Here is a 26938-nt window from a genome sequence, read left to right on the forward strand (position 1 = left end):
CTCCTTCTGCCCCCAATCCCTCCCAGAATCAGAGTCTTTTCCAATGAGTCAACTCTTCACATGAGGTGGCCAAAGTACTGGAGTTTCAGCTTTAGCATCATTCTTTCCAAAGCCCATCTCCCAGTTATTCCCCTTCTCAGATTTCTGTCCTCACTCATCTGCATTGTTTTCCATCAATCCCGATCATCTTTCAGTTTTTCAAAGCCAGGCTCCCTTTCAGCTCCAGCCTCTGTACACTCTGTTCCCTTTTCCCAGACCACACTCTTTCTCATCACTCCACTTACCCTATGCTGCTGGTCTATTCTCGGCTCAATTTTGGGGTCTCAGCTTCAGTCTATCTACCTCTTGGGAGGCTTTCCTGACCACCCTTCACTCCTACTGTGTGCTCCTGTGACACCCTTATCTTATCCCAGCTTATCACATTCCTTGGCAGTGGTTCTTAATAAGAGATGATTTTGACCCCTAGGAGACATTGGGTAACATCTAGAGACAATTTGAGGTATTATAATTGGGAGGTGAGGTGCTACTGTGATGCTAATGAACATCCTACAATGCACAGGGCAGCTCCTCCCACAACAAAGAATGATCTAGCCTGAAATGTAAGTAGTGCTGAAGTTGAGAAACTTCTATATGGAAATTGCCTAGTTACTTGTCTGTATCTCCCACTAGAATGAAGATGTATTTACTTGTTTGCTAATGGGTCCTCAATACCTAGCACAATGCCTGATGCATAGTTGGCCCTTAATGGATTTTGAATGAATGAATGATCTGATCTCTAAAAGCACCTACTAAATCTTTGAATGAAAAAATGACTGGGTAGATGAGTGGGGTGTCCTCTGGAAGTAAAACGGGCATGGGGTACAAGCACAACCATTGGCAGCCCTGTTTTTGAGGCCCTGCTGCTGCTGCTGCTAAGTCGCTTCAGTCAAGTTCGACTCTGTATGACCCCATAGACGGCAGCCCATCTGGCTCCTCTGTCCCTGGGATTCTCCAGGCAAGAATACTGGAGTGGGTTGCCATTTCCTGCTCCATTTGAGGCCCTAGAGTGCCAAAAGGAAGTCATATGGGGCCTAGAATTAGGGAGAGTGACGCTGGCAACTGTGGGAGGTTGCGGAGTCGGAGATGGGGAGCAGAATTTGAGGAGGAGAGGACCTAGGACAAAGGACAAGTGCTGTGGCCTGAGCTCTTGCCAAGATAACTGGGTTCTAGCTTGTTGGAGAGGCCCCTTCTCATGCTTCTATTGAGCCTCACAGTCCTCGTGCCCCCAGGGAGTGATGGAGAGTTTCCTGGGCACTGCCATGGCTGGCTCCTTGTTCTGCCTCTTCTCGGGACAGCCTCTCATCATACTCAGCAGCACGGGACCCATCCTCATCTTTGAGAAGCTCCTCTTCGACTTCAGCAAGTAGGTGCCCTTCCCGCCTCCCCGCCTCCTGCAGATTGCTCCTCACTTGCAGCAGTTATGCGGGGGTTAGGGTAGGGGGGAGCCCCGAGCCCCATTGCCTCTGGAAGGCAGAGGGAAGCGAAGACCTCCAGCCCAGGGCTCTCACCCCGTCTCCCCCCGTGGTTATAATCCAGGGGGTGGGGGGGTTGATGGAGTGAGAAGGTACCAAAACTGTTACCTGTAGGAGGCACTGTGAGGCGGTCCATCCTGACTCCCCTCCGCTACCTGCCTTAAAGCCATTTTAGTGCATATTAGCAAAGCGCATAGGGAGAAATCCAGGCAAGACAAGAAGAGAGCATTCACACCACTAGCAGAGTGAGCAATTATGACTTGAAAGCCAATACAGTGTATAAAATGTTTCAGGCTGGAGGTTGGAAGGCTATACCCTGACTCAGCTCTGGGTTCAGTTGCTGCATCTACAACCTGAGCCCATTTGTAAGCCCATTTCTGCTCCAGCTTGGTCATTCTGAAATTCCCTGTTTTCATTCACTCTGGCTGTTTGTTACCAAATGTTTCAGAACGGAAGTGTGTGAGCACCTTTTTGCCACCCCATGAGATCCTTGCCCCAGAATTCTCACAGACCAGACAACCCCACCCAGGACCTGCCCACAATCCCAGTCCTCTTGTAGTTCCTAGGGGGGTATCTGTGCCACAGGAGGAGCAGATGAGCCCCCCAGGGTGGGTCTGGGGAGCTGAGCACAGCCAAGAGCCTGGGCTGGAGGTCTTTGCTTCCCTCTGCCTTCCAGAGGCAATGGCCTGGACTACATGGAGTTCCGCCTCTGGATTGGCCTGCACTCGGCCGTCCAGTGCCTTATCCTGGTGGCCACAGATGCCAGCTTTGTCATCAAGTATATCACCCGCTTCACTGAGGAGGGTTTCTCCACCCTCATCAGCTTCATCTTCATCTATGATGCCATCAAGAAGATGATTGGTACCTTCAAGTACTACCCCATCAACATGAACTTTAAGCCTGACTCCATCACCACCTACAAATGCGAATGCGTCGCCCCTGACACAGGTGACCGGTAACCCCAGAGGTGCCCTGGGCCCTCACCCATCACCCACTCCCCCCACCCACTCCCCCCACAACATCCAGACCCCTTCTGCCCCGTTTCTCTACTCAGATGCAGGAGAGTGAGGCAGTTGGGAGGGGCAGTTCAGCCAAGGGCTTTCTGTCCCAAGGGAGCAAGTACAGGGGCTTAAACCAGTTTTTGGAAGGAATCCAAGGGGACAAGAGCTCTAATGAGGGTCAAAATCCCAGAGCCCAGGGTTATAATTAGGAGGGAGCAGTGACAGTGATACCCTGGGAGACGAAGAAGGCATGCCTGGCCTCAGCGTGGGGTGATGTGCAGACTACATCTGTCAGGAGTGCTGCTCAGGGGTTCCTGCGTCAGGCCAGAGGTAGACTTGATGGGACCTCAAGTCCCTCCAAGTTACATGAGTTCATGACGCCGTGAGCTCTCCCTGACACATCTCTGCCAGTGTTTACAGCCGAAGGGTGAACATCCCTGCAGATGGTGACATGTCCAGGGTAGAGGGCCAGTCAGGGTGAGGAGAGCCTGGTAACCATGTCACTAAAGAATGATTGGAGAACCTGGGGTTAACCAGATCTTAGAGTGGTATGAGAGAAGGACTATCATGTCACAGAGGGGCCAGATTCACCCTGTGTAACTATAAGATGCAGAAGGAAGGCTGAGGGACGAAAGCTCCAGGAAGCCAAATGCTGGCTGAATTCAAGGTATAACTTACAGTGGTGGGAGCCACCCCCCTGAGAGGTACGGGTCCCCTCAGTGGTAGCAAACTGCTTGGACACTACCTGGATATCCATCTGCCAAAGGTATCTTAGAAAGGACCCCCGCTCTGGGTGGGAGGCTAAATCAACCAACGTCAGTCCGATAATACTCAGTGCCACTCCTGTGAAGGTCCTTCTGACCAAAAAAGCATCATCTGTAATGTTAGGACTTTCCATCCATGAACCACTGGCCTCCTTCATAGTCATAATCACGCCCCTAGGAGCCCTCAGAATGATGCACCCAGAGTGCCCAGGATGCTATAGAGCAGAGCCTAGAGGGACATCCACGTATCTCCTAGCACCACCAGGCTGGACTCACAGAGCAAACTGAGGTCCAGAGACACCCAAGGTCACACCAGTTTCTAAGCTGTAAAAGATGGGTATCAGTGCTGCTGGTCTCATGGGATGCTTGTGACGTTTTCATATCTATACTCAGATTGGGTGGGAATTGCACATAAGTAGACACTGTGTTGTTCAGCACCTTAATACATATGATTGATTAAAAATAATTGATCATAAGTCAGCCAAAATATTTGTTGCACAATTACCATGCACTCTACTTTTGGCTAGGCCTTATAAAGTTTTCTGAGCTCAGAGAATGTGGTTTTGGTTGTACACTCTCACCCTCTATCACTGCACTGAATTTGTAAAGATGTCTAGACCTAATTTTTTCTTTTTTTTCTCTATCATTAATTTTGAGGTATTTCATTAAAATCCAGCAGTAGGTAAAGCTGTCCTTCATCCTGATCCAGGGCATGTTGCTTGCCCAGGAGACTGAGGAGATCCTACCTGCTGGCTCTTGTCCTCATACCCTAGAGTAAATCCCGCCTCTGTGGGCCAAGCCCCACTGGGGTGCTTTCATTTTCTGCTCACACCCTTTGAACTACAGATCCATTGCATTAAACACACGTTCCCACAAACATGGCTTTTAGTACTACACATGATTGATTTCTTTCAGAAATAGTCCAAATTCTGAGGTCATATGAACATTCTGGGAACCATCTATCCACAGGAGAAACCAAATATAGGGGTTCCCTAGGAACAGGGGACCCACTCCAGTGTTCTTGCCTGGAGAATCCCAGGGACAGGGGAGCCTGGTGGGCTGCCGTCTATGGGGTCGCACAGAGTCGGACAGGACTGAAGCGACTTAGCAGCAGCAAGAACAGGGGATGTAAGCCTGAAAGGACATATAAAGTAGGATTTGAGAACCATTATCGAATCCACCTAACTCCAAATAGCATCTGGCCTGGCCTGGCCCAGGTCCCTAATGTCACTGCATTTTTTTGGGTCATGCTATTGCCTTGGTTCTCAAAGTTGGTCCCTAGAAGCATCATCAATACTATCTGGGAACTTGTTAGGAATGCAGATTCTCAGGCACCACCCCAGACCTGCTGAATCAGAAACTGGGGGTAGGTAGAGCCAGTTGTATATTAACAAGCCTTCTGGGTGAGTCTCACGCTTAAGTTTGAGAACCACAGCTCTATTAAACCAAATCATTATTAGCAACTAGCCCTAGTGAGATGAGGTTTTCAGTTTCCTCATGAAAAGGAAAGGAACAGGAAACAGGACGAGCTAGTTTTGATTAGGAGAATATGAAAGGGAAGATTCTAGATGTTTAGCAGGCTGGAGTGAGGGAGCTAACTAGGATGGTTTCTTTCCCAGTCCACGGGCCACTCATTTTCCAACAGTTCCATAATCCTAGTGTTACTGCAAAACCCAGTTTGACCATGGCACTCTCACTCTATCGGAAGAGCTTGTTTGGGGGCACTCTTTTTAATTGAATCTTGTTTCCATTGTAACTGATTTGTATTCTATTTATGGATGCTGCATACACTGACTTGGCTGCTTTCAATCCCAAGTGAGTACCACTTTGTAAACACTAGAATTTAAAACTAGTTGATAGTTGGACCTTTTCTGGGATTATCCATGTTATAGTTCTTCCTTCATCTCCAAGTGGCTTTCAAATAAACCTTACATTGTTCTCAATATCAAAGAACGATAAAGCCTAAGCAGAAGACATCAAAGGAAAATCTGGTCTGACAACTTGGGCCATTGAACGGCGCTGCGCTCCCCAGCTCAGGTGGTAGCTGGTAGTCCTGTGGCATCTGTGCGTGTAGCCCTGAGTCAGCCGTGCTGCCTGCCTTCTCTGCTCTGCTGTTAACTGTGCATCATGTTCTTTTGGTCAGTTGTGTGAGAAAAGGCAGCAGCTGTCCTTGATTTCTCTTCAGAATAATTGTAACAAACCTCTGGGTTTGTAGAACGTCTCAGAATATTCTGCTATGGGTCAAGACTGAATTCCTTAGCCACTCCCAGCCCCAAATGCCCAAGTATGGGCCACATTAAAGGGTCCTTGATCACATCCACCCCATGACAGTTTATTGGAGGTTGCAGGATGCTTCAAGAATAGCCTCTTCTTCCCTCTGGGTTCCTAACCAGAGCTAGAAGGAGCCAAATGGGGCATATGATGGATTTCAGGTCATTGCCAGCCAGCTGGCTGGGCCTCCTTCCTTCCTGCTCAAGTCAGCCACAGAGGAAGAGCTGAGTCAGCCTTCATTTGGAAGGCAAGGAGGCTCCGGCCCTGCTCCTTCACTGGTGCAGTGCAGGAGCAAGAGAGATGGCAACAAGCAGCCCTCTGAAGCTGCCTTTTAATAAATGGCTGCATCCCCCAGGGACAGGGGTTATAGTTCCTCTCAACTCATCTCCTGGCCCCTGAAAGGAACCCTCCTCTGCTCCACTCACTCAGGGACACTGAAGCTGGGGCATGGGAGCGTGGACAAGGGATCCAGAGTGAAGGCTGAGAGAAGCACCTCTGGGGACCAGACTCTCCTTCAGGTCCTGGACCCAGCTTTAATTTTCCTCAGCAAGCACTTAAGGGGAAGATTAGGAAAGATATCGAACAAGTTCTTGCAGGCCCAGCTGACCTAAAAAACCAAAACAAAACACATATGGAGAGCACAGAAGAGAAGGGAAGTGTAATTTGAAAGGGAGCAGAGCAGGAAAGGAAGCTCGCTGTTTAGAGCTGGGAGGTGTGTCGGCTCCAGCCAGCCTGTCTGGGATAGATAGTGGCTCCCTCGAGTAGGAGTTGTGTGACCTTGGGCAAAGGGCAGGTTACTTCGCCTCTCTGGGCCTCAGTTACCTCATCCTTAAAATGGGGAGATTTCTTGGGGATTTAGGAACTTAGCAAATGATGTGTTTAAGCGTTTGGCCTAACGCATGGCAAAAGGTAAGTTCTTTGAAAATGTTTTTTACAGTCTAAGAGCAGAGACATTGGTCAGGTGAGTGGTAGGGTTTCATAAGGCACATTATTTACCCACTTGTGTTAGAGTTTTGTCTTGGCAGCAGTTTTTAAAGCCAGCCCTTTGAGATCAGACAGGATCTGTCCTATCCTGATGCAGCTAGTCTATCAGAACTGTGGCCTAGGGTCCCTCACCAGGCAAAGTGAGAAGAGTGAAGCGGGGCAGCTACCCTCACAGTGAAAACCAGTCTTTAGCCCTAAGGAACCGGAAGGAAATATGAAAGGGCGGGGCCCGGGATGGGGTGCAAGCTCCCCACCCCGCAGTTGATGACCCTTCCCCATGCCCTTTGCTCATCCGCAGCGAATACAACCCTGTTCAATGCTTCAGCCACGCTGCCACCAAATACCAACACTTCTCTGGTAAGTCCTTTCCTCTTATTTCAGACATTTAAGGGCTTTTGTCTGTCGGAGAACTGTGGGTATCACATTGCAAAGGCTTGTGAACATAGGGTGGCCTGATTCATTGGGGACCTTCGTTATATCAAACTACCACACGTCTCTTAATACAAGCATAGATAATGGCTAGTGGCAAGCATCTGTGTCGTTCATTATGTGGGTTCCTGAATATTTGCACATTAACTTTTCAAAATATAAATTTTTAAATAAATTACTCTCCTTTTATTATACTTAGAGACATGTATATGAATGTATGTACACGTACATACTTAGGAACACATATATATGAATATGTATAGCAATGTATATTATATACACATATGTAATTGTTTTGTGTGCTTAAGCATCTGGGACACCAAAGGTCAAGTGACTTAAGTGACTAGCCTCGCAGAGGTCTGACAAGGGTGGGGTGTGAGCCCCAGTATGTGAAAGGGCGTTCAAAGAGGAAGGAAAGGGAGGATACATGTGAGACACTCCAGGAGGGTGGTGTGGACAGGACCCACGGTTGACTGACTGGGATGGGAGCCAGACCTGCACTTTTCCTCCTAACACAGCAGTACCTCCTAGAACACAATGAAGAAGCATGTGTCAGCTTCTGACCTTCCCAGGGAGCTTCCTGCTTGTCGTTCCTTGAAATAGCCTGTCCCCAAAAGCGTAACTGTTGCTGGGCACCATCATGGGGCAGGAGAGCTGGGCCCCCCGCCAGCATGGGAGGGCTGTGTGGGCTGCCTGGAAGCTGCAGGTGGGGGGACACAGCTGACCTGCCAGGAAGGGCCTGACTCTTTCTCTCCTGTCTTGGTCTCCAAGTACAACCCCCTTAACCTCACAGCGCTGGACTGGTCCCTGCTGAGCAAAAAGGAGTGTTTGAACTATGGTGGGCGCCTACTTGGGGACTCCTGCCAGTTCATCCCAGACCTGGCCCTCATGTCCTTCATCCTTTTCTTCGGAACGTACTCCATGACCCTGACCCTGAAGAAGTTCAAATTCAGCCGCTATTTCCCCACGAAGGTAACTTCACCCTGCAATTAGAGGGGGGCCTCTAGTCAGACACTTCACGTGGCAGCCTCTGCTGAATCCCTGAGAGGGTTCTGGTCCAGGTGATGGGTCCACATCAGCTCTTGCTCACTGAGGGTTTTTTCGTTAAGAGCACAGACTTTGTAGTCAGAGAGAACTGGGTTCCTTTGTTGTCAAATCTCCATGACAACACTCGATATTACCAGACTTTTTTCTTTAGCCTAGTAGCATATTGTGGTTTTCTTCATTTTATTTCCCCAGCGACTAATAAGTTGAAAATCTTTTCATGTGTTTATTGGCTGTAAGACCATTGACTTTCTTCTTGTAAGAGGCTGTTTCAATTTCTTGCATATGTTCAACCGGATTGTCTTTCTCTTTCCAATTTGCAACTTGTTATACAGTCTGGATAGAAACTTGTTTGTGATCATATATCTTCTCCTGCTCTACGCCTGGCCTTGCTACTTTGCTAATGGTATCTCCTTTCTTTTTTTGGCTGCGCTGGGTCTTCATTGCTGCACAGGGGCTTTCTCTAGTTGCAGTGAGCAGGGGCTACTCCCTAGCTGTGGTGCACAGGCTTCTCATTGCAGTGGCTGCTCTTATAGCGGAGCATGGGTTTAGTTGCTCTGGTGGCATGTCGGATCTTCCCATGTCCTCTGCATTGACAGGCAGACTCCCAACCACGGGACCACCAGGGAAGTTCCTTAATGGTATATTTTGATTAATGGAGATTCTTAGCTTCACTGTAATCAAATATATCAAATTTTTCCTCAAAGAAAATATTGGATAGGAAATATTCTGTTATCTTCTAAAAGCTTCATTGTTTTTCCTTTCATATTAAATCCGTAATTTTCCGGGATTGCTTCTGATGTTAAGTGTGAGAGAGTGGTTTTATTTTGATAGCCAATCGCTCAAGCACTTTTTTTTTTTTTTTTAAAGAGGCTATCCCTTCCCCACTGCTCTGCAGTGCTTCCCTTGAAAGTGAAAGTCGCTCAGTCATGTCCAGCTCTTTGCGACCCCATGGACTGTAGTCCATGGAATTCTCCAGGCCAGAATACTGGAATGGGTAGCCTTTCCCTTCTCCAGGGGATCTCCCCAACCTAGGGATGGAACCCAGGTCTCCTGCATTACAGGATTCTTTACCAGCTGAACCACAAGGGAAGCAGTGTGTCCCTGGCTATATATCAAATGTTCATATGTGATGGGATCTGTTTCTAAGCTTTCTATTCTGTTTCACTGATTTATTTTATGTCAATATCAGTCTTCATTTATAAGACTGATTAATACATATGTATATCTTACAGACCAAACTTTCCCTCCTTGTCCTTTTTTTCCAATAATGCCTTGGCCTTTTGCATTTCCACATAAATTGTAGAATCTTAAATTTCACCAAAATAAAAACTTGTTGGAATTTTGATAGAATTATGTTGACTCTAAATGTCAACTTGAGGAGAAATTCTGAGTCTTCTGATCCATGAATATGGTATGCTGTGCTGTGCTTAGTCACTCAATCGTGTCTGACTCTTTGCGACCCCATGGACTATAGTCTGCCAGGCTCCTCTGCCCATGGGAGTCTCCAGGCAAGAATACTGAAGTGGGTTGCCATGCCCTCCTCCAGGGGATCTTCTCAACCCAGGGGTCGAACCCAGGTCTCCTGCACTGCAGGCAATTCTTTACCAGCTGAGCTACCAGGGAAGCTCCCATGAATGTGGTATGCCTTGCCATTTATTAAGGTGTTTTTTCCTCTTCATAGTGTTTTATAAGTTTTGATCTTGAGGTCTTGCACATTTTTTATTAGATTTATTCTTAGGTTCTTCATTTTTTTTTTTTTTTACCTATTTACTCTTTCTAAAGAGTCTTTTATGTGGCCTTTACAAAATACAACTTGAGTGAAAAGTCGTGTACTTGCAACACAAATGCATTAAATCAAAGTCCTGGGACTTCCCTGGTGAACCAGTGGTTAAGACTTTGCCTTCCACTGCAGGGGGTGCAAGTTCGATTCTTGGTTGGAGCTAAGATCCCACATGCCTTGTGGCCAAAAAACCAAAACATAAAATAGAAGCAGTATTGTAACAAACTCAATGAAGACTTTTAAAAAAACCACCACCTTTTCCGCTGTCAAATTACTTACAAACCACCATGTTGCCTCTTGAAATTCAGTGTTGCAGAGAAGAGTAAGAGCATAGCCATTTCACAGCTGTCAGATTGGTAAAAACACAAAGGTTTTGGAAAACCAGGTGTTGGAGACAAAAAAGCAATGGGTGGGAGTGTCACCAAGTTCATCCAGCTTAGAGAACAACTGGCCCTCTCTGAGACAGCTGAAGATGCGTGTTCTGACTCTGGAGCTCAGGCTCTCAGCAGTTCTCCTCTTTGCTGCTAGAGGATGATATCTGCCCGGAGTGGGCAGGAGCTTCTCTGACGTGCTCATCTCTCTTTTGCAGGTTCGCGCCCTAATAGCTGACTTTTCCATCATCTTCTCCATCCTGCTCTTCTGTGGAATTGATGCCTGTTTTGGCTTGGCAACCCCCAAGCTGCTGGTGCCCAGCGAAATTAAGGTTTGCTCTGGAACCCTGCTCTGGGCATTTTTTCTGCCTGCCCCCCAGCTGCAGATCTCCTCCCCTCTATGCTGATCAAGTTTTTAATGTACTCAGCCAAGAGACCACATTGGTTCTCTGTATATGCTTCACACTTTCACTACACAGCCTCCTGGGGGCAGTCCTTTGAGGTGGTGGCTTGCAGATAGATCCATGATGAATTTCTGCTGTGTAGCCACAGGATAAAGGGAAGGTGCTGGAATCCACGCTCCAGTCCAGCTGAGGCCCCTTGATTTCCACTTATGGGTCTACAATTCCTTCACTCATGGTAGTCTGTAAGATGAGCCACTTGGGATCTGTTGAAAATGGTCCTTTAAAACAGTGATCCTCGAGAGTTCCCTGGTAGCTTAGTGGTTGGGATGCTGGGCTGTCACACCATGGCCCAGGATCAGTTCCTGGTCAGGGAAATGAGATCTTGCAAGGTGAGCAAAACAAACACAAACCAATGATCCTCAGAGTGTGCTCTGGAAATCTGGGGGTGGCGTTCAGCACTCTGCATTTTAACAAGTCCTCCAGGAGCTTCCAGGGCCTGCGTAAGTTTAATAAATTTCCCATTAGTAGTGGTGGTTTACTTGCTAAGTGGTGTCCAATTCTTGTGACCCCATGAACTGCAGCCCACCAGGCTCCTCTGTCCGTGGGATTTTCCAGGCAAGAATACTGGAGTGGGTTGGCATTTCCTTCTCCAGGGGATCTTCACAACCCAGGGATTGAACCAGGGTCTCCTGTGCTATAGGCGAATCCTTTACTGACTGAGCCATTAGTCCAGAGTTGGTGCTGTTTGCTTGTAGCTTTGCTTGAGCCCTGCTCCCTCACAAGGAGCACGGTCCACCTAAACTGAACTGGGAGGTAGAGGTTCTAGAACTGACCCTCCCTACTTTTGAGGGCTTGACTTTTGCAACATTATTTCAGCTTTAACATCTCCTAAAAACTCATGTTGGCCTTGAAATTTAAAGTACTTCTTTCTCTTAAATAAGCAGAGTATAAACTTCAGCCCAGCTCCTGCACAGATAATGCCTTATTCTCAATATGCAAGTCTGAATTAATGTCTGGTGTTTTACAGACAACACTATAACACTCCCCAGACAGATGACTCAGAGGAGAGGCAGAAAGTGCCAGGCACTGGGCCTCTCATTTTCTTTTTTCTTGCTTTTAGGCCTCATTCCCATTTCTTGTTAGCATATTTTGCAATTAGTGACCACAAACTCTCTCCCAACTTCCTCTGACTCTCCACCACCCTGTTTCCCAAACAAGCCCAGGGCAGCTGCAACAAATCATCTCCTTTGTTCTGTAGACACCACATCCTTCCCAAGACCCCTGTGCCTCCTGGATCTCTTTAAAGTTGCAGGTGCCTAATGCTTTAAGGAGAAAGAATATACTTGAAAAGTACTCCAAGTGTGGGAATAGCAGAGGTCTGGGACAGTGGGCCAGACAACAAGTGCTCCAGGACAAGGGAGAGAGGAAAGGGCCCTCTCCTTTGCTCTGTTCAGCCCACACGGCCTGACCGAGGCTGGTTCGTGGCCCCCTTTGGGAAGAACCCGTGGTGGGTGTACCTAGCGAGCATCCTGCCCGCCCTACTGGTGACCATCCTGATCTTCATGGACCAGCAGATCACTGCCGTCATAGTCAACCGGAAGGAGAACAAGCTGAGGGTAAGCCTGGTGCTAGGAGGCAGGGGCACAGCCTCTTCCCATAGAGTCAGAAGGGATGAAGGAGGGAGGTGTTGCTTCTTGCGAAATGTTGGGCCATTTGTGAAGCAAGTATGAGGGCAGGAGACTGGAGTTCTGGGGGGATGGGGGGAGGGGGCAGGGGGAATGTGACCTCCAGATGTGGATAAAGCCAAAAGGGCCAGGACCAAACCCAGGTTGGGCCCCTGGGCATGCGCTTCTCGCTTCTCCCAAAGTGACTTTCCCAACTCTGTCTCCCGACATTGAACTCGGAAGTCTGAACAGATGCTAACAAGGGGATTTTGATCCAGAACCATAGACAGAGGAGCATTCTTCGCCTTCCTGGCCCCTCCAGCTCCTCTCCCTGCCTCTGGGTCTGAGGAGACTCCAGCTATCCTCTCCCCCATCCCAATCTGGACCACTCTAGGCCTGGGCTAGACGTGCCCCATTTGGGGCTTCTCATTAGGGAATTGTAGAGATATTGCTTTGCTGGGTAGAAGGCCCTGCTTCCCAAGGACCCAAACCCAGGGCCTCTCCGAGCCTGAACACCTCTCCTCCCTGACCTGCATCAGTTCCCTGGTTCACCAAACTCTGGGGGTGGTAAGGCCTGACCACCTTAGGGCGGCAGTCCTTCCAGAGTGCTATCTAGAAGGCTGAGGAGAGCCCTCAAAACCTCTTCTGCAAAATGGCTGCTTTGGGAGAGTTCTGTCTCTCCCACCCCACCCAACAGGTGGCTGGGAGCAGGCTCCCTAGACAGCTTCCTCCCTCCCACTGCCTCTGCAGAAGGCGGCTGGCTACCATCTGGACCTGTTCTGGGTGGGCACCCTCATGGCTCTCTGCTCCTTCATGGGGCTCCCCTGGTACGTGGCTGCCACGGTCATCTCCATTGCCCACATCGACAGCCTCAAGATGGAGACAGAGACCAGCGCCCCTGGGGAGCAGCCCCAGTTCCTGGGGGTCAGGTAGGTGAAGGTCAGGGCCTGGGGACCACCTGAGCCGGAGTTGGGGTCAGTCTGGGGGGTGGGGAAGGGGGTTTTTACCATCGAGGTATTTGGGTGAATAGGGCCCCTTCTCTAACAATCCAGAGCCACAGGGATAGGAGTGATAGCTCTGAAGGGAGGGAAGAGGAAGACAAAACTTCAGCTGTTGTAGCATCTTTTTAACAGATTCCCAGCATGCACACCAGCCCCGTCACACAGTCTCCTTCTTGCCTATATAGGCCACTCAAGGGTTCCCACAGAGCATCTTCTGACCTGATTTTTGTCCCCTCTTTAAGATTCCCTGCCATGCCATCCCTCAAGCCCCCCAAATCAGGGTTCACGTCGCGCTCAATCTCATTCCTCCAGAAAGCCTTTCCAGGACCACTTCTACCCCTGGGCTGTGGCCCATGGCCTGTCACTTATGTTCCTTCCCTTGCCCCTCCGTTCATGCCCAAGTCAGGTCCTTGACCTGTTTCAGGCAGGGAAGTGCGTCTTCCACCCCTTAGGAGCTCTGGGGTGAGCCCACATCAGACACTGATGTTCTCATACATGGCTGTCCTAAGAACTTCTGCCCATGGCTTGAGAATACCTGGGCCACCCAGCAGGTCCCGAGCGAGGTTCCTGGGGTCAGGGCAGCGTCCTCTCCTGGATCCCCAAGCCCCAGATGTCTGGGCCTGAGCAGTCTGCCACAGAGCCCCAAGCTCCCTCCAGGCTTGTGCCTGTGTCTGAGCACTCCAGAAAACACACCTGCCCTGCAGCCCCCGTACCTGCTCTGCCAGCAGCCTGGCCCCCTTCCCCTACATCCTCATCAGTCATGTCCCACAGACGTGAGGTCCTATTACAGTTGATAGGCAGGGATAATGAGCACTTCATCTCCCACTTCATCCGCACAGCAGCCCCTCAGGTGGGCGCCATGAAGTACATTCTCCTGATGCTGAAGACGTTTAGGACCTTGACTGATGCCACATGGCTCGTAAGTGGCAGAGCCAGGATTAAAGCCAAGTCGATCTGGCTCAAGCACCCCCTGAACAGCCTCCTGAAGAACCCTACAAATGCCCTCACCTCAGTCAGATTCACCCTCTACCCATGTGCCGGGCAGCTTGTCCTCAGGTCACTGGTTTACTCTCTGGAATGGGAGAGCAAGGCAGAGCCCAGGGCCTTGGACACAGCCTTCAAGTGCCCACAGAAGGCTGGAATGTCACAGAGCGCCTCCCAGCCCACCCTGACCATGTGCTCTTCTCTGCCAGGGAACAGAGAGTGACTGGCACCATCGTCTTCATCCTGACAGGGATCTCTGTCTTCCTGGCTCCTATCCTGCAGGTGAGGCTCCGCACCCTCTGCGAGGGCCCTGTCCATCTGCGAAGGCACTGGCCTGATGCTTCAGAGCGCGGAACAGGCTCTCCACATGGCCCCTAATAGGCCAAAGATATCCCGTCATCACTACTGTTTTCTGTAATATTGTATCCTTTACATCTCTGTTTCCTGGACTTCTCTGGTGGCTCAGATGGTAAAGCGTCTGCCTACAATGTGGGAGACCTGGGTTCAATCCCTAGGTCAGGAAGATCCCCTAGAGAAGGCAATGGCACCTCACTCCAGTACTCTTGCCTGGAAAATTCCATGGACAGAGGAGCCCGGTAGGCCCCAATCCATGGGGTCCCAAGAGTCAGACACGACTGAGCCACTTCACTTTTACTGTCAGCACCAGGCCATCCTCATTGCTCTTTCTTACCCCTCCCAGGGTCCACCCTCACCTTTCTGGAGGACATTTCCACCCTTGCCAAATTCCATCCTTGCTTAAATCAGTAGCTTCTTAAGTTGGCTTTTTCCATTTTGCGGTTGTTGGCCTCCTCGTTCACATGTTTTCTGAAGTTTAAACTTACAGGGGAGGCTTCTGTCACTGCTCTTGGGGCCTGTTTTCTGCTCCTCTGTCTTGCATGTCTTGGGCACATAAGTGACTTTTTCCTCCTACTATAGCTTCAAATAGTCCCTTTAGATCAGCTGGAAGAGGTGATAACGATGAGGAATATATTTGGAGCATATATCTCCCAGAATGGCTCATTCAGGGGTGAGCTTGTGAAAAAAAAAAAAAGACTAATGAACCATGATGTTAATTGATTTATGATGGGAAAAATTTCTGGCTTGAGAATTGGTGCTGAACACAACCAAACAGTATTGAATAATTTTTTTAAGGGATGTTTCCATTTTGCAGGAAACAGATTACATACAATGGGGGAGAGAGGGACGTTTTGTTAATTTAAAAGAATATTTTAAATGGTCAGGGAATATTTGCTTTTACGGAGAGGCTTCCAAAGAACCATTGTGCCTGTCAATCCCAATACTGTCCAACAGCTGAGTGTGTGTGTTAAAAAAGCTCCAACAGGCACTTTAGGAGCCAAAAGTTCCTACGAACACTGCGGATGCAGTGTCTGCCTCCCTGTGAGAGAGTGACTACTGTGCCCCAGCTGGTGAGTGTTCAGTTATTTATTTAGTCATTTCTCACAAGCTCTTGTATTTGAATGGAACATAAAGCAATTAGAAAACCCCACTCATTTCCCTCCTTTTGTTCCATTTGCATTTTATCAGTTATCTCATGGACACATTATGAGTATCACTCTTCTAGGGTTTTGAACTCATGTTTGCTGTGGGCTGTGCTTAGTCGCTCAGTCGTGTCTGACTCTTTGTGACCCCACAGACTATAGCCCGCCAGGCTTCTCTGCCCATTGGATTCTCCAGGCAAGAATACTGGAGTGGGCTGCCATGCCCTCCTCCAGGGGATCTTCCCAACCCAGGGATCGAACCCAAGTCTCCCACATGCAGGCGGATTCTTTACCATCTGAGCCACCAGGCAAGCCCTAATTTTAGTAAATTTTTGTTTTTGCACTAATATTGTCTATCTTAACATAAATATCAACAGCATGCCCAGGGAATATACTTAAAGTAATTGGGATGACAATAGTTCTGTGCATAAGATATGCTATTGCCCAAGCATCTGATGATCATACTTTAAGTGATGTGTAGCCTCATTGCTCGTTCTTTGGTAAAATACAGTTTCCTATTGTAAGCAGCAATGGAAACTCCTTTCTGCTGCAATTTTCCACACAAAAAGCTTGTGTACTGTATTTATTAATTTATGCATCTTATAAAAACAAATGAGGGGACTTCCCTGGTGGTCCAGTGGGTAAGACTCTGGGGCTCCCAGTGCAGGGGGCCCAGATTCAATCCTTGGTCAGGAAACTAGATCCCACACATGCTGCAACTAAGACCCAGCACAAATAAACAAATAGATATTTTTAAAATGAGGGACATTCCATTGTGTGTGCGTGTATATATATACACTGCAATTTCCGCATCCATTCATGTGTCAGTGGACATCCAGGCTGCTTCCACGTCCTCGCTCTTGCAGTGTTGCTGCAGCAAACACTGGGGCGCACGCTTCTCTTTCAGTTATGGTTTCCTCAGGGTCCATGCCCAGTAGTGGGATTGCTGGGTCATATGGTAGTTCTTTTCCTAGTTTTTTAAGGAATCTCCATAGTGTTCTCCATAGTGGTTGTTTTCAGTTTATATTCCCACCAACAGTGCAAGAGGATTCCCTTTTCTCCACATCCTCTCCAGCATTTATTGTTTGTGGTACATATACACAACGTATATTACTCAGCTTTAAAAAAAAAAGAATGCATTTGTCAGTCTTAATAAGGTGGATGAACCTAGAGCCTATCGTACAGAGTGAAGTCAGAAAGAGAAAGACAAACGTTGTATATTGACGCGCGTGCATGGAATCGAGAAAGATGGCACTGCTGAGCCTGTGTGGGGGAGGGAGCGGGCGGGGTGAATGGAGAGGGTCGCGTGGAAACATACATCACCACGTGTGGAATAGAGAGCCAGTGGGGATTTGCTGTGTGACTCAGGGAGCTCAACCCAGTGCTGTGTGCCAACCTAGAGGGGTGGGATGGGGTGGGAGATGGGAGGGAGGCTCAAGGCGGAGGGGACGTATGTATATCTGTGGCTGATTCATGTTGATATATGGCAGAAGCCAGCACAATATTGTAAAGCAAACATCTTGCAATTAAAAAAATTTTAATAAAATTTCAGCCCTGTGGGGGGCGGAATGAGAAAATTCCCTGGCAGTCCAGTGGTTAGGACTTGCACTTTCATTGCTGTGGCCTGGGTTCAATCCCCGGTTGGAGAGCTGATCTCACAAGCCAGGCAGTGCAGCAAAAAGAAGAGAAAAACAGGCTCTGTAAACAGGGTGAGGTGCCATCTAGGGGGAAATGTTCATTATGGCGTTAGCTGTCATGACAAAGTTTTTATGGGGTTTATTATAGCTCCAAATGCTCTGATACTGTTGTTGCATTCCATCACAAAAGGATTTGAAAAATCTGGCTGCCACTCTTTTACAATGAGTGGAAATATATATATATATAATCATTTTATTTAGTCTTTTTGACACATTTTATAACAGGAAAGACATCTAAAGTCTTACCATAAGATTTAAGATTTCTGATGTAATTATATCAAGGTATATATCAAGGATTTCAAAATTGTTCGATGATTGAAGCATTATCATTAGTTTGTTGCTGTTGTTTAGTCGCTAAGTTGTGTCCAACTCTTGTGATCCCAAGGACTGTAGCCTCCCAGGCTCCCCTGTCCATGGGACTTCCCAGGCAAGAATACTGGAGTGTGGGTTGCCATTTCCTTCTCCAGGGCATCTTCCTGACGCAGGGATCGAACCCACATCTCTTGCAATGCAGGCGGATTCTTTACCCACAAGCCATCAGGGAAGCCACTGGTTGACACCAGTGCTAAACGCGACATTGCTTTTAGGTAGAGATATTTGGTATAGCCAGTTCAAGAAAAATACAACTTTAAAACAGATTTGAGTTACTGGATAGAATCCCAGAATTTATTTCCAATCAAGAAAATATTCCATGAAGCTTGTTTAAGTTTTTGCAACTCTAAATTTTCCTAGTTCTATCAACATAGGCAAGTACTAGACTCATTGAGAACTCACACTAGAGAACTATTTACCCAAGGCCATGCTTTAGTTGCAGAGAAGGCAATGGCACCCCACTCCAGTGTTCTTGCCTGGAGAATCCCAGGGACGGGGGAGCCTGCTGGGCTGCCGTCTCTGGGGTAGCACAGAGTCAGACACGACTGAAGCGACTTAGCAGCAGCAGCATGCTTTAGTTGAAAATTTTAGTTTTTATCTATGTAGCCAACAGAGAAGATGCTACAGATTTTGAGGGTGTAAGTTATATCCTAGATGTTAGTGTTTTTATTGTTATTTTTGTTTCTATATCATTTATTAACTTCACCTATTTCTGTACCAATTCCCCCAGTAGAGTTCTGTTCCAGGACTTCTCAAACTTTCATGTGTATTAAAATTCATCTGGAAATTTTGTTAAATGAAGATAGTGACTCAATAGCTGTGTGGGGGGCCCCAAATTCTGCATTTTTAACAAACTCACCAATGGTACCAAATCATGCTGGTCCAAAGATCACACTTTGAGCAGCAAGGAACAAAACCACCTCCTACCCATCTCTCTGAACCAATGAACGGTTAGACTGACATTAGATACACTGATGTTTACTAGAGGATCAGTGATAATCTTCAGTCCTTCCATCACCAATTTGCAAATATTTGGTTATCTTGCCAAACAAAGGCACTGGGGGATGAAGTGACTGTGTATCTGCTGGGCAGCATAAATGTCTTGCAGACTCAGTTTTGCAGATTCTCAGTTCATTCCAAGCCCCAAAGGGTTTTTCTTGTTTTACTTTTTGTTTGCAACTCGCCACAGCTTGTCAGGATTGTGAATTTCTGCCTACTGCCTCAGAGGAACTCCTGATCGTATCAGAAGCTTCCCCTTTTGTCCCCAGATTGTTCTCACGGTCTCAAACTCAAATTATATAGGAAGGTCTTATGTTTGTAGGACTCTGATCCTTGTTCTTCGCTTTAGCAAGTGGTATAAAGCTGACAGAGGCACCTTTTTGCCGCTTTACTCTGTCATTAATATTTGAGAAAAGCTCCTCCCTGGATATCCAAGAAAGATTTGCATCAGTTAATCTAGAATTCTAGATTACAGCCCCATCACTGGTCAGAGTGTAATGTCACAGGCCTTTCGGATTTTCTGAGAAAGCTCTTTCAGCCTGCAAATGACAAGATGTTGTTCAGTTGCTAAGTGGTGTTTGACTCTTTGCAATCCCATGGACTGCAGAACACCAGGCTTCCCTGTCCTTCACTATCTCCTAGAGTCGCTCAATTCCATGTCCACTGAGTCAGTGATGCTATCTTACCATCTCATTCTCTGCCACCCTCTTCTCTTTTTGCCTTCAATCTTTCCCAGCATCAGGGTCTTTTCTAATGAGTCGATTCTTCGCATCAGGTGGCCAAAGTATTGGAGCTTCAGCTTCAGCATTAGTCCTTCCAATGAATATTCAGGATTGATTTCCCTTAGGATTGACTGGTTGGATCTCCTTACAGTCCAACAGGCTGTCAAGAGTCTTCTCCAGCACCACAATTCAAAAGCATCAGTTCTTTGGTGCTCAGCCTTATTTATAGTCCAGCTCTCACATCTGTACATGACTACTGGAAGAAACCATGTTTGACTATATGGACCTTTCTCAGCAAAGTGATGTCTTTGCTGTTTAATACACAAATGACAAGACTGGAGACAATTCCCTAGGCTTAATAATGAGGTGATGATAATCAGTCACTGGTAACTGCAAACTAAGACAGTCCAGTTCTTCTGTTTGATGCGGTTTTCACCCTCGTTAGATCAAAACAGAAGTTTTAAGCCATATTAAATGTGTCAGACTTAAACCCTGGTGGTCCAGTGGTTAAGAATCTCCCTGCCAATACAGGGGACATGAGTTCGATCCCCAGTCCCAGGAAGATTCCACAAGCTGTGGGGCAACTAAGCCCATGTGCCGCAACTATTGAAAATGTGCTGTACAAAAAAGAAAGAAAGAAAAGAAAATGTGCTGTACAAGAGAAGCCGCTGCCGTGAGAAGCCTGCAGACTGCAACCAGAGTAGCCCCACTGTCCTCAATCACACACAGCGGCTAGGACCCAGTGCAGCCAAAAAAAAATTAATTAAATTTTAAAAGATTTGTGTTGTTACAGATTATAGCTTAATCTTTTATTTAAGATTTCATTTCTCTCTTAATTGCTCCCACACTTTGAGGTTGATTCTGCTAAGTCTGCTAAGTCACTTCAGTCGTGTCCGACTCTGTGCAACCCCATAGTCAGCAGCCCACCAGGCTCCCCCGTCCCTGGGATTCTCCAGGCAAGAACACTGGAGTGGGTTGCCATTTCCTTCTCCAATGCATGAAAGTGAAAAGTGAAAGTAAAGTCACTCAGTCGTGCCCGACTCTTAGCGACCCCATGGACTGCAGCCTACCAAGCTCCTCCATCCATGGGATTTTCCAGGCAAGAGTACTGGAGTGGGGTGCCATTGCCTTCTCCATTGAGGATGATTAGGCCAGATTTTTTTGTCAGACTATTTTCCATTATAAGTTATTACAAAGTATTGACTCTTGTTCCCTGTGTTGTACTGTAGATCCTTGTTGTTTAAACGTTGTATATACAGTAGTGTGTATCTGTTAATCCCATACTCTAATTTATTCCTCCCTGTCCCTTTCCCCTCTGGTAACTGTACATTTCTTTTCTTCGTCCGTGAGCCTGTTTCTGTTTTATACAGATTCATCTGTATTATTTTTTAGATTCCACATGTAAGTGATGTCATATAGTATTTGTCTTTGTCTGACTTAGTATGGATATTCTCTAGGTCCATCCATGTTGTGCAAATGGCAATATTTCATTTTTTATTGCTATGTAATAGGATAATATTTCACTGTATGTATGTATGATGTATACATATCTGTAGATATACACAAAGATACCCACCACATTTATTAAACCAATTGTCTGTTGATGAGTTGAAATTTTTGCCTTATTTAATAATAAGGCAAAAACCTCCTCATATACAAATGGAATGATGTCATGGACCCATGTTTCCTTTAAGTTCAAATGTCATAGAGTGACGTTTATAGCATGTGGGTCCAAATCATGCTTTGTGTTTAAAAAATAGCCTGCTGCTACTACTGCTAAGTCACTTCAGTCGTGTCCGACTCTGTGTGACCCCGTAGATGGCAGCCCACCAGGCTCCCCCGTCCCTGGGATTCTCCAGGCAAGAATAGCCTAGTTTATTTTAAATGAGAGGTTGTTGATTTGTTTGGATTTGCCAGCATTCTTAAATGGACTTCTAAAAGTTGGATATAGTACTTTGTGTTCTTGCGAGTGTTCAGCACAGCAGCCCTGGGAGGGAGCGAACCAGCCTTGTGCAGGTAAAGGGAAGGAGAAAAGAAGGAAAGACACAGCTTACGCAGTGGAGACGTACCTTAGAAATCTTCTAAAGAGTCTCGTGCCCACTGTAGACCAGTATGAGTGACAAGATCCCATGTTTGGAAAAGCGAACTACCCAAGAGCATGATGGGAAGGATAGCTACCCACGAGACCATCAGCACTTGGTTGTCGCCCATTGGCGGTCACTTCATACACTGTTCTGCTTCTTTTTTACCTGATTGTATATGTTGCATGAGTTTTGTTCCTCAGCAGGTACTCCCCACTAGTAGGTAAGCTCATCAAGGGTCACCAGCCCCCTGCAAGCTGAGCAGTGCAGTTTAGGGGGGCCCTTAGCTGGGGCTGGAGGTGGGAAGGGGCTGGCACGAACGAGCAGTCTGTAGATATTTGCCATGTTCCAGGTTAATCTTCAGCCGGACTACACGGCTTCTGTAGGGCATAAAGTTGGGGGCGGGGAGGGGGGAGGCTGGGAGAGCAGCTGGTCACTGGGCTAGAAAAGGGGCAGCAGAGCCCCAGAGACCATCTCCTCCCCCACGGACACTCTGGCTCCAGATGTGCTCACAGACGCTTCATTCCTCCAAAATTCCAACTCTTTCAACACCTGGGGAAAGCCGAGGCTGACCAGGCTGCCTCCGTGACTTGGCAGACACTGCCATCCTGAACAGAGTGGCCAACAGCCTGCTGTGGGCGTGGCCCAGTCCAGAGCTCTGCCTCCCCTCTCGTTTCAGTACATCCCTTTGCCAGTGCTGTATGGAGTCTTCCTCTACATGGGTGTGGCCTCCCTGAATGGCATCCAGGTAAGGACCCTTAGGTCCTTAGGTCCTCAGTTTACAGATGAAGAAACTGAGGTTCAGAACTCAAAACCCAGATCACGCTGATTCCTATGAGCATTTCACTACCACTCTCTGTTTGCTAAGGCAAGCTGTACAGAAGAAAACATTTTGCTATTTACCATGATATACCAGATAGCTTGTGTTGCTTTCAAGTTGCATTTTCCTTGAAAGTGGAGTGTTTACTGGGGCCTGAACCAGGGCTTTACCCCTCCCCAAGAGCTCAGCAGCCCCCCATAAAATCTCATTATACCTCCTCCTAGACCTCCATTCCCCCTCCTTTGCATCCTCGAGACCTGACCAGGGGCTCCCCTCAATGAGACCCTGCTGTGGCACCCATTCTACCAGATCCAAGCCCCCAGCAGGGCCAGCAGGGTCTCCAAGGCCTGGCTGAGACTCACACTGTCCTCACCAGTTCTGGGATCGCTGCAAACTCTTCCTGATGCCCGCCAAGCACCAGCCAGACCATGCCTTCCTGCGGCACGTGCCGCTGCGCCGGATCCACCTCTTCACCCTGGTGCAGATACTCTGCTTGGCTGTGCTCTGGATCCTCAAGTCCACAGTGGCCGCCATCATCTTCCCAGTCATGGTAAGATGGGCACAGGCTTCTCCCTCCTTGTTCTGCAGGTTCAGCCAGGGAAGGTGTCCACGGGGAGACCCACCCTAGTCTCCTCCACAATGGCCTCTCTTGGGGTCACAAAGGCAGGCACAGATCAAGATTCGGGTTGTGACTCCAGGCCAGATGGAGCTAGGGGGTTGATGGTGGAATGGAGAGGCTTAGAGGGGGCACAGGTTGTGTGTGGTGGGTGGATACTGTAGTGACAATCCACACGCCTGCCTCCACCCAGCTCAGGTCAGGGCGGCTCAGTGAGAATGCAAAAGCCACCCAAACTCCCCTTCTCTGTGGTGTGATGGAGCTGGGCAAATTCAACAAGGAGACTGAGTGCCCCACTGCCAAAATTCAAACCAAGTGCAGAAGTAGATCTATGCTAAGTATATACCTTTCAATAAAATTGAATTTGAAAAATGAATGGGGGGATGGGATAGGGAGAGCTAGAATCAGAGATTTAGAACTTCAAATTTTAATGTCATTAACATGTCATTGTTTGGAGAGGCTGGGGAAAGTATGTGAGAATTCTTTGGCTATTCTTGAAATTGTGGGTAAGTTTTAAATTATTCCAAAATTAAAAGTGAAAAGAAGAAAAGCCCACAACATGTATCTGTCCCCATGGGAAGCAGTGGGCTCTGCCCCTGCCGGGGCCTGGGAAATAGAGGGGGTTACTATGGGCTAATGCTTTGGGGAAGCCCTGGGTGGGCCCCAAAGCCTGCAGGGCTGGATTAGGGGCCAAATTGAGGACACAGAGTAGATCGGAAATATCCTGAGGGCTCTGAGTCAGTGCTTCTTGACCCTGGCTGCTCATAAGAGTCACTTGGGAACTTTATAAAAGTACATGTGGGCCTCACCCACAGATTGATTAAGACAGAACCTCAGAAAAACCCAGGCATTGGTGTTTGTAGTAAGTTTACAAGTAAGCATAAATCTGCATCCAAGGTTGAAAACCACAACTCCAGGGAATGTGAAATGGATCCTCTCCAACAGTGGGGAGTTCAGGGGTGATGCTGCGTGCTGAATCACCCCTGAACTGGAGAAGTGTTGAGAAGGTTCCAAAGATACCAGCAAAAGTCCCTGAACTGACTGAGGGAGGGAAAAAAAAAAATGCTGGAGTTTGGGGCCTTGAACCCATGGTTTTCTCTGAACTCTCACCACAGATCCTGGGTCTCATCATTGTTCGAAGGCTTCTGGACCTCATCTTTTCCCAGCATGACCTGGCCTGGATTGACAACATCCTCCCAGAGAAGGAGAAAAAGGAGGCAGATAAGAAGAAGAGAAGGAAATGGGCCCATGAAGACAGTGACGAGGAGGTGGGGAGGATGGGAGGCCTCAGCTGATGGGAGGGATCAAGACCCTCCCTCCACCTCTGCCATGGCCAGGGAGGGGTGGCTTCTCAGGTATCCAGGGGGCACTGCCCGGGCCCAGCCTTGGTCTGATGTGCTGAGATCACGTCTGTTTCTGTGAATACCATTATCGTAGGCCAGAATGTATGAGCCCCCTCACCCAGGGAAAAGGTTGGCCAGGCCCACTGTCTCCAATTTCTGTGGGCCCCTGGGCTCATTGTAACAGCAGTATAGGCCCCAGAGGGGACAGTGCAGAAGCCTCGGCTCCATCATCAAGGTTATGACAACTGACCTCCAAAGGACAGAGCAGGCCTGGCGGGGAGGGTGCTAATGGGGACTCACTAGTAGACTGGATTCCTGGACAAGTGGGAAGATTGGGGCCGAGTCTTGCTTGGAGCTGTCCCTAGGGTCCTGGGGAGGGAGGTGGGGGAAGAGGCACAGGTCCTCACTGAAAGAGTGACCAATTCCCCAAATGTCTGGGACCTCTCAGTTGCCCCATCAGCCCCTCCCTTCTCCCATGTTCCTCCCCATCTCACCCTAAAACAGGGAGTCAACAGACAAGAAGCCAGTCCCGAATTTATAGTAAATCACAAAATATTTGTGGATAAGATTGTCTACTTCAAGTTTTCATTACAAATGATGAAACTGTCCCCAAAATGGAAGTGATTCACCCAAAATGGTCATGTCTAGGAGGGAATAAGAAAACCATTCCCCACTTTGGATCTGATCATTTCCCATATACTGAGCTGCCCATGCCATTCCTAATAACCATGTCTGGCTCCCATCCTTCCCAGTCTGACCCAAACCCATATCCCTGCCTCCACCATCAACTATTCTAGCATTCTTGCCTTTTGCAGATCAAAGTTGCTCATAGGCAAGCCCTTGCTGACTGACTAGTGACAATCAAACTGCCTTCTGATGATAGTGATAGGCCCAAACTCCCCTGGTCCTTGATTACTGTCCTCTTCCAGGAAGGTAAGAGGCCCATAATCCCTGTCCACATGTTTTTCATTGATTTCCCGCCCCCCTCCAAAGGGCTGTGCTGCACAGCTTACAGGGCCTCGGCTCCCCGACCAGGGAATTGAACCCGGGTCACAGCAGTGAAAGCTCAGAATCCTAACCACTAGGCCACCAAGGAACTCCCCTTTGTGAATGAGTTAGATGATTTGAAAGTTAGGTTCTGCAAACAAAGAAGCCGAGAGTCTAAGTGCCTTTTAAAGACAAATATTCTTTCATTGATTCATTCAATAAATATTTGAGTGCCTACCACATGCCAGGAACTATTTCAGGGGAGGGAAAAAAGCTTCCTTTATATATGCAAAGGAAAACTGGGATCCAATTTACATAAATTCATTTTACACACATCTTCACAATTGGTGTGAGGTTCACTCCCAAATGACTGTTATCATGACAGTTGAAACAGTTCTAATGAGTAACATTCCTGCAAGAGTAGTGTCCTCTCCAGTGTCCTCAGTGGGCCCCAGGGTATTTGCAGTACCCACCACCTGTCTGGGTGTGAAGAGGATGGTGATTTGCACACTGCAGATGCATGTGTTTTCCATCCTGGCAAGAAAGCCAACACTGTTGTACTGGTGGTGTTTATCAGCTCTTCCCACTGTTGCTCTCCAGCCCCAGTTCCCTCCTCCCTCAGTTATAAAGATTCCCATGGAAAGTGTCCAATCAGATCCCCAAAACAGTATCCACTGCATTCAGTTCAGTTCAGACAGTCACTCAGTCGTGTCCAACTCTTTGCGACCCCATGAATCGCAGCACGCCAGACCTCCCTGTCCATCACCAACTCCCAGAGTTCACTCAGACTCATGCACAGCGAGTTGGTGATGCCATCCAGCCATCTCATCCTCTGTCGTCCCCTTCTCCTCCTGCCCCCAATCCCTCCCAGCATCAGAGTCTTTTCCAGTGAGTCAGCTCGTCGCATGAAGTGGCCAAAGTATTGGAGTTTCAGCCTCAGCATCAGTCCTTCCAATGAACATCCAGTACTGGTCTCCTTTAGGATGGACTGGTTGGATCTCCTTGCAGTCCAGGCAACAGTTAAAAAGCATCAATTCTTCAGCACTCAGCTTTCTTCACAGTCCAACTCTCACATCCATACATGACCACTGGAAAAACCATAGCCTTGACTAGATGAACATTTGTTGGCAAAGTAATATCTCTGCTTTTTAATGTGCTATCTAGGTCGATCATAACTTTCCTTCCAAGGAGTAAGCGTCTTTTAATTTCATGGCTGCAATCACCATCTGCAGTGATTTTGGAGCCCCAAAAAATAAAGCCTGACACTGTTTCCACTGTTTCCCCATCTATTTCCCATGAAGTGATGGGACCAGATGCCATGATCTTCGTTTTCTGAATGTTGAGCTTTAAGCCAATTTTTTCACTCTCCTCTTTCACCTTCATCAAGAGGCTTTTTAGTTCCTCTTCACTTACTGCCATAAGGGTGGTGTCATCTGCATATCTGAGGTTATTGATGTTTCTCCTGCCAATCTTGATTCCAGTTTGTGCTTCTTCCAGCCCAGCGTTTCTCATGATGTACTCTGCATAGAAGTTAAATAAGCAGGGTGACAATATACAGCCTTGACGTACTCCTTTTCCTATTTGGAACCAG

The 26938-nt window shown here is 47.8% G+C and overlaps 1 protein-coding gene across 1 annotated transcript in view; it reads left to right on the forward strand.

Annotated features, from left to right (window-relative positions):
- The window catches only part of SLC4A5 (solute carrier family 4 (sodium bicarbonate cotransporter), member 5), a 102870-nt gene that overhangs the window by 69912 nt on the left and 6020 nt on the right, over positions 1-26938 (forward strand). The window contains exons 16-26 of the mRNA XM_010829873.1: positions 1269-1402; positions 2188-2459; positions 6830-6888; positions 7732-7932; positions 10377-10490; positions 12017-12178; positions 12977-13155; positions 14421-14493; positions 22261-22329; positions 22778-22951; positions 24133-24285. Coding sequence (XP_010828175.1) covers positions 1269-1402; positions 2188-2459; positions 6830-6888; positions 7732-7932; positions 10377-10490; positions 12017-12178; positions 12977-13155; positions 14421-14493; positions 22261-22329; positions 22778-22951; positions 24133-24285 — 1590 coding nt within the window. The remainder of the gene's footprint in view (positions 1-1268; positions 1403-2187; positions 2460-6829; positions 6889-7731; positions 7933-10376; positions 10491-12016; positions 12179-12976; positions 13156-14420; positions 14494-22260; positions 22330-22777; positions 22952-24132; positions 24286-26938) is intronic.

The sequence above is a fragment of the Bison bison genome, unplaced genomic scaffold, assembly GCF_000754665.1.
Source record: "Bison bison bison isolate TAMUID 2011002044 unplaced genomic scaffold, Bison_UMD1.0 scf7180017864508, whole genome shotgun sequence".
Taxonomy (NCBI): Eukaryota; Metazoa; Chordata; class Mammalia; order Artiodactyla; family Bovidae; genus Bison; species Bison bison.